General features: G+C 41.7%; 1 protein-coding gene across 4 annotated transcripts; it reads right to left on the reverse strand.

The window, feature by feature from the left end:
- LOC8064303 (protein CHROMATIN REMODELING 24) lies at window positions 2167-10017 on the reverse strand. 4 transcript variants are annotated; one of them, XR_002454419.1, is made up of 20 exons: window positions 9594-10016; window positions 8612-9504; window positions 8020-8150; window positions 7876-7930; window positions 7466-7699; window positions 7320-7375; window positions 7132-7222; window positions 6436-6573; window positions 6267-6350; window positions 5906-6115; window positions 5750-5821; window positions 5093-5173; window positions 4888-5006; window positions 4666-4777; window positions 4229-4297; window positions 4052-4146; window positions 3306-3434; window positions 3060-3131; window positions 2842-2969; window positions 2167-2767 (listed from the first exon to the last, which is right to left on the reverse strand). XR_002454419.1 is itself a non-coding variant. In XM_021464013.1 (20 exons), exons 1-20 carry the CDS (start codon window positions 9802-9804, stop codon window positions 2600-2602), a joined length of 3114 nt encoding a protein of 1037 aa, XP_021319688.1. In that variant the 5' UTR covers window positions 9805-10008; the 3' UTR covers window positions 2167-2599. The 4 variants fall into 4 exon arrangements, 2 of the variants coding, with proteins under 2 accessions (XP_021319688.1, XP_021319687.1); XM_021464013.1 differs by having other exon boundaries at window positions 2881-2974; window positions 9594-10008; XM_021464012.1 differs by having other exon boundaries at window positions 2842-2974; window positions 9594-10005.

Genomic DNA, 15780 nt, shown 5'->3' on the forward strand with positions numbered 1-15780 from the left:
ACAGGAATGGTGACATGTCCAGTGACAGTGAGTGTAACGTAACCATCAAGTTTGACAAGTTGCTCAGACTTGTTGTATGCATGACCTATAGCTGTGATGATGATGATTATCGGAATCAAAGCAAAGATGTTGCATCTTGGAGGTGCTACAGAGTTTGTGGCTTGTTTCGCTGTACTGCGCTGAAAAAAAATCCATGCACGACAAGAGGCATTGTTACTCCACTACACTGCAATGCACTCGTGAAAAAGTAGTCTGTATACAAACGCAGTTTTTTTGCCCTCAAGGGCATATGCTCCCACTCTCTTCACCACTGGATTCACATTGAGAAGTGTGCAAACACACATCTCAAAACATCGCTTTGTGTTTGCACACTTCTCAATACGAATCCAGTGGTAGAGAGAGTGGGAGCACATGCCCTTAAGGGCAAAAATAACTTTCCCGTCTGTATACAGCACTTGCTGGTATTGCTCCTGTATAACTGCAAGAGCTGGCGTTGTTGTTGCCCCGAGAAGAGAAAGCGAGCGATTGAGGGTTGATAGGCATTGCATTGCGGACGATTCATCAGTTGATGATAGTATAGCACGTTCCTGTCAGAAGATGGATGCCGTTGCGCTTTCAAACCTTGTGCGCTCCAAATTTAGAGTACTAGCTAGGTAGCAGTTGCAGGTAGGCCATGCCCATCGACACTTTTTACCTATTATTATCGCTAACTGTACTGAAACAAAATTTGCTGATTGATGACTTTTTGTAAGACAGCCTGCAGAGATTGACAACGGGTAGATTGCTTTTGCTCCCTGTATGTACTGACTGCACCCCCTATCTATTCTATCTATCTATCTATCTATCTATCTATCTATAATAATGCCGCGCGCATCTCATGAGTTGGTGCCACGTACCAGAATGAGAATGGGCACCTGCGTGAGCAAATGCTACCCCTGCTTCCCTTGTCATCATCCTTGCAACAAATCCATTTCCACCGCCGGCATCTCGCTGGCTTCTCCTGCCACCGTGCCCGTGCATCCGCACCCAATGCCAGGGGCAGCAGGAGCGGCTTCCGCTTCTCCCACCACCACCTCCTCCTCCTCGCCGTCGCTGGTGGCGTCGACTTCCTCCTCGTTGTCGTCATCGTCGGCGTCTTCATCTTCCTCCCACTTCCGGCGGCCGCGTGAGCTGGCCGTCCTCCTCAACGCCAACGCCAACGCCACCAGCAGCAGCATGTCGATGTCGTCTCGGGAGTGGGACGTAGTGGTGTTGGACCCCAAGTCCAAGCCGTCCGACTCCGACCGTTGCAAGCCATGCATCATCAGCGGCAGGCACATGCTTGCAACGCCCACGCCCAAGCGCGCGCGGTCGGTGTCCCCCTACCCCTTGTCCGCCCGCCCAGGCCCAGGCCCAGCACTGAACAAGCAGCAGCACAAGAAGAAGAAGAGGCAGAACGCCGGCAGGAGCACGACGGCAACACAGCGGGAGATGATCACGCTCGCGCAGGCCAGGAACAACAAGCCTGAGGTGAGATTGAGACTAAGGAGGAGGAGAGTGGAGGCCAACACCTCATCATCAGCTTACGCAAATTCTACCGCCGCTGCTGCGCCTGCACGGTTCACAGCGGAAGACGACCTCACCAATCCCATCATCTCCATGGATTGCTTCATCTTCCTCTGATCTGATGACTGATCCTCATTTCCATCCATGGTCCATGTATCCCTTTTTCTTTGCTTTTCTTCTACTTCTATTTTTCTACTAGTATACTACTCCCTCTTTCATTGAATTGGTGTGACCAGAATCAGAGTCCTCTGCCCCTTCTTCTGCCTGTAATCGATGATGGTTGCCTTGCTTGGGGATTTGGAGATTTGTCATTATAATTTTGCAAAGTTGGAGATTTGTCATTGGTATCTCACTGACATGTGGGGGCACACATGAGTCAATGACATGTGGGACAGGATGGCAAATCTCCAATTTAGTAGAATTATAATGGCAACATTGTGTGCTATTGCCTCTAATCATCGATACTCAGAAAGACCAAGAGATACACACTGCCCATATATTTGACGGAGAGAGAGAGAGAGAGATGGCAATGGCATACGCAACAGGAGAGGAGTTGGTTGCTGTGTTACATCTAACGCGCAAGCAACTCACCCATACAACACATGTACAGCTAGCTACATGGCTAAGATTCTATTGACTTTCTTTATACAGATTTCGTGCAAGCAACATATATATACAGATTACAGCTAGGAATGTACTACTGATTAAAGGTTCACCAGTGCGTTCTGATTAGAAACATACTCCTGCATGCATTGCTTAAATGATAAACCCAACCCGGAGGCGGAGATGCAGCAAAAGAGCATACTTGATTGGTGCCATTTCCTCCTGGTCTTGTTCGTGGTCTACAAATAAAGCCAGACAGCATTTTGAGTCATACCAAAATAACACAATAGGCTGTCTAGCATCGTGATGCAGACGTGGTGGTGGCCTTGCTAGTCACAACCCAGTGACTAAAGCTATTACTAGCGTCTACCAACAACTACAACTTCAAAACACTTTCGCACCACCTAGTCCCAGCCAGCACGCCTAAATGGATACTCAGACTCCCGACAGCCTAAATGGGCACTGTTATGTTCTTCATATCTGTAATCAGATCATCCAAGGAAATCACTTCAGTGGCCTCCTCCTTCTGCCCCTTCTCAGCAGAAGCCAGCTTCTCATCCAGCTCGCTTATCTGCCTCCTTATCTTCTCACCACCATCTGGTAGCTTCGACACCAGCGCCTAGATTCAATTCAGCAATTGATGTATATATGGTTGGTCAAGCTGAATAAAAAACATGCGAGAGGATGAGTTACAGCGTTGGAGAGGGTCTGTGAAAGCCGGTTGATTCTCGCCTTTATCTCTTCAGGACTCTCTGCGCTTCTGTTGCTTGGAGAGTACTTTCGAACAGTGAAACTTTCATCTTTTGGCTTCAACGCAAAAGCTGCCCTGCACAAAATAGAAACACAAAGTTTAAACAGACCTACCTATGCAGCACAGTACAATCATGCAGGGAGAACATGGCCATCCTTACCCACTGGCAACATAGTCAGATGAGGATCTCTTGTAATAGTGCTGGGGCATCATCGGCATGGCCCGAGGTTTGCTGCATGTAAAAGCAGTGTAATTGAGGCATTCAAGTTTGTATACAGTCATAAATATGGCAGTATGACAAACATCAATGCAAGGTAAGGAAACCAGAGACAAGCTCAAAACTTTGGTATGCTTCAGTAACAATAAATCTATGAATAGCTATAGTATTAAAAGCAGTAACACTAACCTGTCCAGTGCATCATTCTCACTCAACGTGGGCAGGGTTGCAGTTTTAGAGAATAGGAGGCTGTGATGGCTCACACCAGCTATTCCTTGTTGCTCCAGAAACTGTATATGCTTCCTCAAGGACTCATCCCTGTAAGAGTGTAACAAACCCAGCAGGTTTCAGAAATAGTGCACAGTGATCAAGCAGGAAATTCATCTGGAAACAAGAGCTACATGTTTCTAGGGTACTCTATTGTCCTCTGAAAATAAAGAATGTTTTGTGCACATCATAACACCTACAAAATTCCCAGATTATCAACAGTTTGTGGTGTGCCGGTTCTGCCTATTTGTCACTGCAGTAACATTACAAATTTACTCCCTCCGTATAGGATTTAGATGTCATTTAGGACAGCGACACGGTCTCCAAAACACAACTTTGACCTCTTATTTTTATAAAACATTTAGAAAAAATGATATATGTATACTTTTATGAAAGTATTTTTCAAGACAAATCTATTCAGACAATTTTCACATTTGCAAACTCAATAACTTAAAAGTTATTGATGATTTATATTCCCAATGTTTGACCCAAATCTTGTCCAAAATGACATCTAAATCCTATATGGAGGGAGTATGTAATAATGTAAATAAAATTATTATTATTTTGTAACCATCAATTATCTACAACATGACACGTAAGACTGTACCATCAAGATCAAATTAATTGTGCTGCAACTAAAAGAAGTTTAATGAAAACAGATCTCTTACATAACAAGTTGTTGACCATGCTCTTCTTGCAACTGCTTCTGCGTGAGGGAAACATCAAATCCTTGTTGTGGCAAACTAAATAGATCTTGAATATCCTGAGGGCACAAACAGGATACCCATAAGTATCTAATAGAAAATTAAGCAAACAATGACAGGAAATGCAATCAGAACAAGTACACTCTTGCTGAAGTAACGTGTTTGCTCTTTTTGCTCCGTAGCTGTCCTGAACAAAGCCCCCTTCAAAACCTGAGAAAATTACAGTATCTCACTGTTCAGTCTAGCTTTCTTTTCACATATTTTTTTTTTAAAAAAATAGTGATTTGCTGAGATGGAAGCACAAACCACAAGGCTGGAGAAATCCATGAAAGAAAAAGAGTTGTGTGCATAGCATGGTAAAAAGGATATCTAAGTAACACATTACATTCCCATTTACATAAACAAAAAATATTAGCTGATTTTACACCTAGAAATCAAATTTTAGTAGTATTGTCTATGCTGTTATAGAGAGAAGAAACAGAAGGATGTAACTAAAATTTCACCATATAAAACCATGTATAGAAAGGTCATACTGCTAGTAATTGCATCAACCAGAAGGTAAGAAGTGATATTTGAACCTGTAATTTGTATATCTTTTCTTCAATGGTCGCAGATGTCATCAAGCGGTATACAATCACATTTTTGGTCTGTCCAATTCGGTAAGCACGATCAACACTTTGATTGTCTGTACTGTAAATAGAAATACAAGTGTGTAAGATAGAAAACTTGTAGTGTTAAACACTCATTCAAGAAAACTTCAATTGATACAGACATACAGTTAGGTATCATTGTCCAGATACCTAGGGTTCCATGCAGGATCAACTACTATGACGCGAGCTGCTTTGGTGAGTGTAAGTCCAAGTCCACCAACTTGTGTGGTTAGCAGAAAAATTGGAGCTCCACGACCCTCTTGGAAGTCCTGAAGGATGCAAGTTTGTGTAAGCAACAAAAGAAGACATGGACAGCTCTATGACATAGATTGAAAAAAGGGAAGGCGAAAAGAACCTTCACAATCCTCTCCCGCTCAGAAACCTTGGTGGTGCCATCAATGCGCAAAAACTCATAGCCCTCTAATATTATGGCTTCCTGTTACAATAAGCCAATGATTGAAACTGTTGAGCTAATAGGCCAAAGAAAATGAAGAACATTCTGGTACCAAGAGGCCAAAAAGCATCACTAACACTTGGTGACAGCAGTAGATTGAAGGTCAAAAAGGCTACTGGCAAGTTAATGCTCACATTATCAGACCAATTGCTTTGAAGTTCTCTCAAAGATGTGTATATCAAGAGCTACTAGAGGGAAACGAACTCTAGATTGATGTGGTAGTGATTACCAAATACCAATGACACTATGAAAGATTAAAAAGGCAACTCAACTTTTACTAAAAGAATAGGGTGTAATGTTACACTTCAGCTTGCAATCTTGCATAAATGTGACAGTAATGAGTCCATGTATTTTAGTTTTCACCAAAATTTTACTAAAGATGACTGGCCATAATCGAGATTCAAGAGTAACAAATGGCCCAAATAAATTAATGGATTTAAACTGCATTATATCAATATATCAAATTAAAAGAAATGAGTCTAAAAGTCACAAGGTGCAGGATGTGCTAAGGTAGTACGAAGCATGAAGCAAAAAAGAATTAAAGTAGCAACAATGTACCTGAATAAGGTTTAGCATTTTACGAGTCTGTGAAAATATTAAAACATGATGCCCCTCTCCAACAAGGTTCCGCTGCAACATCAGGTGTTAATTATTTTGAGCAAGTACAAATGCATAGGTAACAACCAAAATGGGCATGCATCTAATAATAATTACCAACAAGGACATGATGAATGATAGCTTGCATGAGACATCCTGACCAACTTGCAGTGCATCATCATCATGAGCCATATCTGCAAGGTTCATGGCCATTTTTTCTACCATTCCAATGTCTTGATCATTCAACATTTCATCCATTCCTTCCAAGACACCCTCAGCACCTTTCTTAGTCAATAGCAGTGGATGATCACATATTTTCTTCAATATCTGTTGGAGAAAATAAAGTGAAGCAGTGTAGAGAATATATTCACATCAATAAACATGCAACAGCAAGCTTTTCTATAAGCCTACAAACAACACCCCAGCCCCAAAGGCAAAGGATCAATAGCATCATTATGAAGAAAAGGCTTATTCTTACTGTGATTGCAGCCAATGGTGACGCCTTTGGCTGCAACGCTAAATGAACCAACTCACTATTTAGAAAAGCTGTATATAGTTTCCTCTGCATCCAGAGAAAGGTCACCGGAAAAATAAGCATTAATCAATAGCTCAAGCAACTTTTCATAACAATGACACCAAATTCAAACCTGGCATGGTGTTAGCTTCAGCCAGACAATTAGCTCATTCTTCTTGGCTAATGTTTTTTCTTCTGATGCACCAGTATCAAAGACAACTTCACTTTTCATGCGTCGCAAAAAGTATGGTTTGATTCGCTCTCTTAGTTCCTATGAAATATAGTTCAAAACCACGAAAATAAAACAAATATCATATTATATCAAGTAAAGAGCAACATATTTAGGAGTTAGTAATGTGGACTGGTGAGCACACAAAAAGGCAGCAAAGTACATAAGCTTAATTTATCACATGTTCACCCTCTTAGTGTTTCAACTGAAAGTAGATATGAGTAATCTTAAGTCTGGATGCAGCACATAAGCATTGCTTTCAAGGGTCAATCAAAGATGAATGTGCAACCAAGTTGGTATATGAATGATTCACTCAAATTACAATTTGTTGATGCATAACTGTATTACTTTATAAAAGACTAATAATAAAGTTGTGTTCGAGCTTCACATATCAGTGCAGTACTGAAAAATACCAAACCCAGCTTTTAAAGTACAAAACACCAACATAGATGAAAACCTTGTTGTCCAAATCCATAAAATCCAAAACAATGAGCAAACAAGTTCATTTGTCCAACCACAATATCAGGGAAGACAGAGTCATACCCCGTCCATATATTGGTAGATTAGAAACAAAAAGAAGTTCAGGAAACAAGTTATTACCTTTGCCACATTTGAGCCTACGTGCTTCTCTCGAGCAGTAGCATTTTTGTCATTTCCTCGAAGGATAGGTGTTTCAAACCTTATTTTGAACCTGTAACAATATAGAGAAATAGATGGCATTAGATAGTGCAATCAAGCAACTTTGGGAGTACAGGAAAAATAGAGAGTAATGGACTGTATGGTATTACTGTTGTTTATCTCCCAAGACATCTGGGCAACAAAAATTGAACAGAGTCCACATTTCCTGCAATGATAATAAGGCTTACTTGCAAAACATGTACTATAGCACATAAAATACAAAGTTGCAGGAATCAAGGAATGGGATGATGGATACCTTCAAGTTATTTTGGATAGGTGTCCCACTGATCACAATGCGATGGGCACAAGGTATTTCATACAAGCTTTGGGCCCTTTGTGTCTTGTTGTTTTTTATTAGATGCCCCTCATCAAGAATTATGTAATTCCACAATGTTCCTTCCTCCTCATCATCATTGTTGTAGGAGTTGCCTCTTATTAGCTTGTAGTTGTTCCGGACAATGTCATAGGTGGTTAGGAGGATACCACCCTCCTGTAAAAAGATGGAGTTAAAGATTTGCCAGGACTTGTTTCAAAAGAAAAAAGATTTGCCAGGACAAATTGCAACATTTTGGGAGGGATTCATGAATTTATTTTAAACTGTTCAAACTTGCTACACAATGCCAGGTTACAATAAGCTAGATCAAGAATAATGCTTACAGAATTTACCTTGAAGGCATATTGGAGTTCATAACTGCGAATATTTGTGCTAGGGCCAGAGTAGCTGTCAAAAATGGAAAGGAAAAGATGATTAGCACCAACTTACAGGACTGGATCCTGTGGAATTGACAAAAGACATATAGTGTGCTATACTCTCTTATCTTCTCTTTAAGCCCAACAATTGAAAGCTCCTTGGTCCAATGAGCCAGAAGTGTCTTTGGAGCAACAATGAGCACCCTCTTGACTAGACGAGAATGAAACAATCCAGCCAGAAATGCAGCAACCTGCAGCGGAAATAAGGTTGTATGATTCCATTAGTGGATTTCTTAGCTAAATGAACTGCTGGCAAAGGAGGTGAAATTGTGAACAGATGCATAATATGAAGCCAACTGGGAAATGACTAGCTTATAGAACAACAAGGCAACAAAAGAGGTTTATGCTTCTGTCTGAAAGAAACTCATTTCAGCTTCATGAATAAATACAGAAAAAAAAACAGGACAGGACAATGTGGGTGTGCATGTTCACACTTCTGTAAATTATTACAAGGACAGGAAGCTATGCGTCAGAAAGTAAAAGCCTATCCTGCCCCTACAACTAATTGAGAAAACAAGCCCAATAAACAGTTACAGCCCTGAGTTAAAAGAAGGGCACATAGCAAAGTAGCACCAGCAGTAACAGTAAAACCTCTCTAAGCCTTAATGTAATCTGAAAAGCTCAAGAAAAGGGGGAGCTGAGCATGGCAAACCTGCATCGTCTTGCCAAGGCCCATGTCATCCCCTAGGATTCCTCCGGTTCCCCTGCAGTGCAGAACCCAGAGCCAACGGAGGCCCTCACGCTGGTGGGAGAAAAGCATCTTAAATATCTTTCCTGGGAGCTTGTATGGCTTGGATGTTGCAGCAGTTCCAGTTGGATCCATCTTGAAGTCCTCCGTCTTCTCCCATCCAACATCCTCAGAATTGTTCTCCGCAGCTCCAAGATGCTCCTTCTCCTGACCCAGCTCATCATCACTGAGGTCATTGTTCCTGAATGTTGAGATCTTGGGTGGTCTCCTTGCGAATTCCTCGTTTCTTACCTGCTTAACAGCATAAGCAGTTCCTGTTCCTTGGTCCCCCCCACAGTTGTCATAATCAGAGCCGGATGAGGCCTTTGATACCCTGTTTAGCCTCCCAACATCCTTGGCGGTCCCTTTGTTCTTCCCCTTAGCACGGACATCGTCATCACGGGCATAATGGGTAGAGGCTGAGGAGACTGAAGTAGTTTCAATCTTGACCTGACGGCGTCTGGTGTTGACCGTAGCTTCATCATCAGAACTAGAAATTTGAACGGGCGAGGAGGCGCCGGGACGGGCATCCCCATCATCTGCGATCTGGTCATCTATGTCGTCCAGGGTGATGGCGCAGGGCAGAGGGGCGAGCTGCTGTGTCCTGGACCTCTCAGTGGGGCCGGGTTTCTGGACGGATAGAGAGTCGAATCGGGTGGTGAGGTCATCTAGGATGTCGAATATGCTTTCGCTGTCGTCCTGGTTGTCCCCATCCACCTCCTCCTCCCCATCCACTAGCTGAATGGTGGTGGCGAGCTTGCATAGGCGGCGGCGGCCGGCGAGCTTGACCTTGCCGACTTGTTCTTCGGCGGTGGCTTCTGCGAAGAGAGAAAATGGAATAGAAGTAAGTAGATCGGAAGGCGAGAAAAACAATTGAGCGAGAAGAGAAGAGACGAGCGTACAGTACCTGGAGGCGGAGGCGGTTGCGGTTGCGGATTGGGGCTAGGGTTAGGGTTTTGGGTGGAGCGCTGGAAGCTGCGGGTGAAGCGGAGGAGGTGGTCGTTGAGGCCGTTGGGCGTGGGGACGGCGGCAGGGAGATGGCGATCCTTGGGGACGGCGGTGACGGGCTCGTCGTCGTCGAGATCGCTGCAGAGGTCGAAGGGCGGGGGAGATGCCATCCAGCCGCGGGGGGACGGAACTGAATCGAGGGCGCGGTGGAGGCGAGGGGAGTGGAGGAGAGGATGGACCGAAGGAGAAGAAGCAGCGACCGCCGACCGTCCCGTCCCGTGTGTGCTCCTTCTGTTTATATGAAGAAGAAGAAGGAAAGGAATTGAATGAATGGGATAGGCGGCGAGGGCGAGCGGCCGCGGCCGTTTCAGGTTTCAAATTTCGAATTCCAAGAGGGACGGAAGGGAGATGGGCAGGGGGAGGGGGGGGGGGGGGGGGGGGGAGCGTGCCACGGTGAATATAAAGCTAAACGTCACTATGAATTTTTTCTTCATGCAAAGTGTCAACATCATTTCCCACTAAGTGACCCACTAAATATTTTATCTCTTCATGCAAAGTGTCCACATTATTCTCCACTAAATCCATATCATCACATATTAATTACAAAAAAAATGACCATGTCATCTATATAATGTGAAATATTTTAAATCTTTAATCTATTAACATACAAGTCATGTACATACACCATTTGTTTCATCACCAATTAATTCCTCTATAATGTATCTAAATATTAGCTTTTGTTCTATTAGCTTAGCAATTTTTTACTAGATCTAATACAATAAAATACATGCAAGTCAAATTCATATGTATATATACATAATAATAGACTGAATACCATATAGTAATGCTATGTATATAATGATTTATTTTTAAGAAAATCCCGCAGCAACGCGCGGGGAATTTACCTAGTTTTTTTTATTTTTAGCCCAAATTCGAAGTATATTTCAAATTTGACCCGGGTTCGAAAATATTTTAAAAACTAGACCGTTTGGCCCGCCACCATACATGGAGGGACAAATGAACTATACCCCGTCATGCATGATGGCGGGGTACAGCTGCCACGTGGCATGCAGTACCAGGGGGTCTGCTGACGTGTATCTCGCCATGATCCATGGTGGGTAAAGCGTACCCCGCCTCTCATCGTACCGGGTATGGCCAGGCACACAAGACGCAGGGTAGAGTGAGCAATGCGACGGGATATATAGCGCGTTCATCTCGGCTTTGTTTAGTTTTCAAAAAATTTTGCAAAATTTTTCAAATTCTCTATCACATCGAATTTTTAGACGCATGCATGAAGTATTAAATATAGATGAAAAATTAAAACTAATTACACAGTTTGGTCGGAATTGACGAGACGAATCTTTTGAGCCTAGTTAGTCTATGATTGGACAATATTTTTCAAAAAAAATTTGTCAAATACTGGCCTGCTACTGGCCTACTGACCGGGTATGGCAGGCACGAGAGAGCTACTGGCCTACTGAGGCCTTGTTCAGTTCGCAAAAACTTGTGAAAAACGGCACTGTAGCACTTTCGTTTTTATTTAACAAACATTGTCCAATTATAGAGTAATTAGGCTCAAAAGATTCATCTCGCGGTTTACAGATGAACTGTGCAAATAGTTTTTGTTTTCATGTATATTTAATGCTCCATGCATGTGCCGCAAGATTCGATGTGACGGAGAATCTTGAAAAATTTTGCGAACTAAACCAGGCCTGACAGAGAGCACGCACTTGTTCGGGGAATCTGAAAAATTTTGCAAAATTTTCTGGGAAGTAAACAAGACCTCCAAAAGCTTTTGCAAAATTTTTCAAAATTCTCTGTCACATCGAATCTTTAGACGTATGTATGGAGTATTAAATATAGATGAAAATAAAAACTAATTACACAGTTTGGTCGAAATTAACGAGACGAATCTTTTGAGCCTAGTTAGTCCATGATTGGACAATTTTTGTCAAATATAAATGAAAGTGCTACAGTTCTAAAAAAAATTTGCAAAACTTTTAGGAAATCGACACTGTAGCAAATTTTTTTGACGAAATTGACGAGACGGATCGATCCTAAGCCTTGTTTAGTTCCAAAAAATTTTAGGAAATCGATACTGTAGCATTTTCGTTTGTATTTGACAAATATTGTCCAATTATGGATTAACTAGAGTTAAAAGATTTGTCTCGTCAATTCCGACCAAACTATGCAATTAGTTTTTATTTCCGTCTATATTTAATATTCCATGCATGCGCCTAAAGATTCGATGTGACAGGGAATCTAAAAAATTTTACAATGCATGCGTTTAAAGATTCGATGTGACAGGGAATCTAAAAAATTTTACAAAATTTTTCGGAAACTAAACAAGGCCTAAACAAGACCTAAACCTAGAGGATGAAACTTGACGTGACTGCCCTGAGCAATCTGTCCATTAGTATTTTTTTTGACAAGTCAGTATTGAATGCCCTTCTCGGGCCGCACGCGCGTGCTCCTTCATCTCCTCCAAATACCAGCTGCTGCCACAACTATTTAATGAATGAGTGACAGGCACGTCAGCTCATTGGGGCCTTGTTTAGTTCCAAAATTTTTTGCAAAATAGGAATAGTGTCACTTTCGTTTGTATTTGACAAATATTATCCAAACATGTACTAACTAGACTCAAAAGATTCGTCTCGTCAATTTTGGCCAAACTGTGCAATTAGTTTTTATTTTCGTCTATATTTAATACTCCATGCATGCGTCTAAAGATTTGATGTGACGGAAAATCTGAAAAATTTTGCAAAATTTTCTGGAAAGTAAACAAGGCCCGAATGGATGAGTGGCGGCTTGGCATGGACCTGCGCTCCCATAAAAAAATAGCGCACCCTACGCTACGTCTCCTGTGCCTGGCTATACCCGCCATGATGAGGGGTGGGATACGCCTAACCCGCCATGGATCATGGCAGGGTACACGTCAGCAGGCCCCTAGTGCTGCATGCCACGTGGCAGCTATACCCCGCCGCCATGCATAACGGGGTACAGTTCATTTGCCTCTCCATGTATGGTGGCGGGACCAAACGGCCTAGTCTTAAAAATATTTTCAAACCCAGATTAAATTTAAAATATATTTCGAATTTGGACTAAAAATAAAAAAAAAACACCACGGTGAGTGCCAAGACCGAGAGGGACTGAAGGAGTGCCAAGAGGGATGGAGGGAGATGGGTAACAATAACATAGCTCTCGTTATTATCTTATTAATGAGCCAAGATTTTAATTTATTAGCTATAACGAGCTAATTCGAGCTAGCTCGCGAGCCAAATAAGCTACAATTTCATCATAAATTATATTAATTTTGTATTACTTGATGTCTTACACTTTACAAATGATTGATATATTAGTTCATATAAATATTTTGTTCGACTTAAGACTATTAAATATATTATTTTTATATTATTACTATTTTTAAGCTTTAGATAAATACAAATCGGCTCGTTATCGAGGCTTAAGACCATACGAGTATATGCAAGGGAAAGGAGCGTGCCACGATGAGTGGGGTCCTGTTTAGTTCTTCAAGCATTTTACAAAATGGTCAAGATTTCTCGTCACATTGAGCCTATTTGCTTCTCTTTACGGTACATGTATGAAACATTAAATATAGATAAAAAATTAACTAATTGCACAGTTCGCCTGTAATTTGCAAGATGAATCTTTTAAGCCTAGTTAATCTATGGTTAAATAATGATTGTCAAATATAAATGAAAGTGTTACGGTATCATTTTGCAAAAAAATTCACAATTTGTGGCGCTGGGAAAGGAGGGGAGAGGGAGCCAGGAGTTGCAGATGCAGATGGACGGGGCGGGTATGCCGTGCGTGGGTGAAAAAAAATACAGCAAAGGCTGTGCTCCACAGTAGGTTTGTTGATCGAATTTGTTAGTTATTCGATAATATTTTTTATCATAATAAATTAATAAATAGTACTTTTAACTATAGTTTTCAAATAAGCGAACAGACTCAGTGAAAAAGTGTAATCAACTAATCACAAAATTAGATAGAGTGGAGCTGTTTTTAATATATATAAATACAAATACTAGCACCACACTCCCACCTATAACAGATACTTTTCCCGATCAAAAAAGAATAATATACACTTTGACATAGGAGATTTTATTTCAACACGGTATTTGGCATAGTAGTATTTCATCACACTTGATGCATATCTTTTACTATTGATTTTTATCTACTCACACTAAACGATGAGTTCTTATGACTATTTTAGCGTTATGCTAGTCTCAGTGAAAGGCTTCCTATCTCAGTTTTTAATACATGGCAGTCTTTTAAAAAAAGAATATAAAACAATCTTTCTTAGCACAGAATTTTGACTCATAGTATTAAAAAGTTATATATAAAATAAATAGCATATGACCCATGATAAATATGGAAAAATGTGACAGGAAGATGTAAGACATACGAGATTAGACAAAACACATGGTGTGGAGATAAAACTATAAGCTCTCAATACATGAGCCTATTCGTCCAAAAACAACAAAATTGAGCCACCAAGTAAATTGTTGCATTCGTCATCAATTGATGATATGCATCCAAACAAGCCTGGCTTGAAGCGCAGATCACCGAGAAAGGGCGCCAGCATGGCTACCGATATGCGCACCGCACCACACGGTTTGTCTTCTCCAACGGAACGGCGGATTCAGTTCCCGGTACAAAGGCATTGCTAGACCCAAACACCTTAGCGACTTAGGCGTGCCGGACCTTGATAGATTTGGGAGAGCGCTTCGGCTGCATTGGCTTTGGCAAGAATAGGTGGAGGATTCCAAGCCATGGATTGGCTCACAGCTTCCATGCAGTGATGCTCATAGTCTCCTCTTTAACTCCTCGATCATAATAACTTTGTGTGATGGCGTAAAGACCCGGTTCTGGAACCATAATTGGTTGGAAGGAGAAGCTCCGATGTACCTAGCTCTGAATTTGTTTTGACTTGTTTCGAGAAAAAACAGAACAGTGCAACAAGAACTCAAAAACAACAATTGGATGTGCTCACTAAGGGGGAAAATCACCTCGGCTGTCCACATAGAGGAATTTGTGTCTCTTTAGATACGAATTCAGAACGTGCACCTGCAACAAGGTGTGCAGGACTCCATCACCTGGCGTTAGCCCCAAGATGGGATTTATTCCACCCGTTCGGCTCACAGAATTCAATTCAAAGGCTCCATCGTCCTATTCCATATTGATCTCATTTGGAAAGCTCAAACTGAGAACAAATGCAAGATCTTCGTCTGGATTTTAGTACAAGATAAAATTCTAACAGCGCACAACCTACAAAAAAGAGGGTGGCCACACCAGGAACGTTGTGTGTTATGCAACGGTGCTTTGGAGACCGGTCTCCACCTATGTCTATGTTGCCCTTTTGCTAAGGCAGTTTGGGATCAAATCCTGTCTTGGAAAAACTTCACTCAGCTACAACAACAGCCCCAAACTGACCCAATTCATATCAGAGCGTGGTGGGAAGAGGCAGCAAGTAAAGTGCCCAAATCTGAACACAGAAGACTAAACAGGGTGATAACCTACACTTTCTGGAATATTTGGAAAGAGAGAAACATGAGAATTTTCAACAATGTTGTAGCAACAGTGCCGCAAGTGGTTGCAAGAATAAAAGAGGATATAGAGCAAAGGAAGAAAGCATTCGCTTATGTGTAGATGTTGTTTTCCCCTTGTTTGGGGAGTGTGTTTTCCTCTTTTCCTGTTTCATGGAGCCTTAACCTCTTGACTACCCTTGCTTGTACATAAACTCTCTTTCCTTATCTTAATTGAAAGACAGAGCTCCTGTCATTGCTTAAAAAAAAGGCATGTAAGTTTCGTCTTGCCTCTTACATCTCCAGTGGTGGGTTCGGTTTTCCCCTTCTTCCTTCTCTCCCTTGTCCTCGCATAAAAACTGAATTCTATTTTGTATTTGATTCCTCTCTGAAAGCATGGTTTAGCTGATCTCCAGCGGTGAAGAGTCGATTTTCTAGCTCATGCATCACTGCAGGATTCGGCCATTGAAGAAGGCCTAACTGTCCCCGGAGGTATGGCACAGTCAGTCAGTGCAGGTAGTTGGCAACGGTTGATCAGAAGTTCAGGCCTTGTTTAGACGCAAAAAGGTTTTGGATTTTGACACTGTAGTATTTTTA

Source organism: Sorghum bicolor, chromosome 6 (genome assembly GCF_000003195.3).
Source record: "Sorghum bicolor cultivar BTx623 chromosome 6, Sorghum_bicolor_NCBIv3, whole genome shotgun sequence".
NCBI lineage: Eukaryota > Viridiplantae > Streptophyta > Magnoliopsida > Poales > Poaceae > Sorghum > Sorghum bicolor.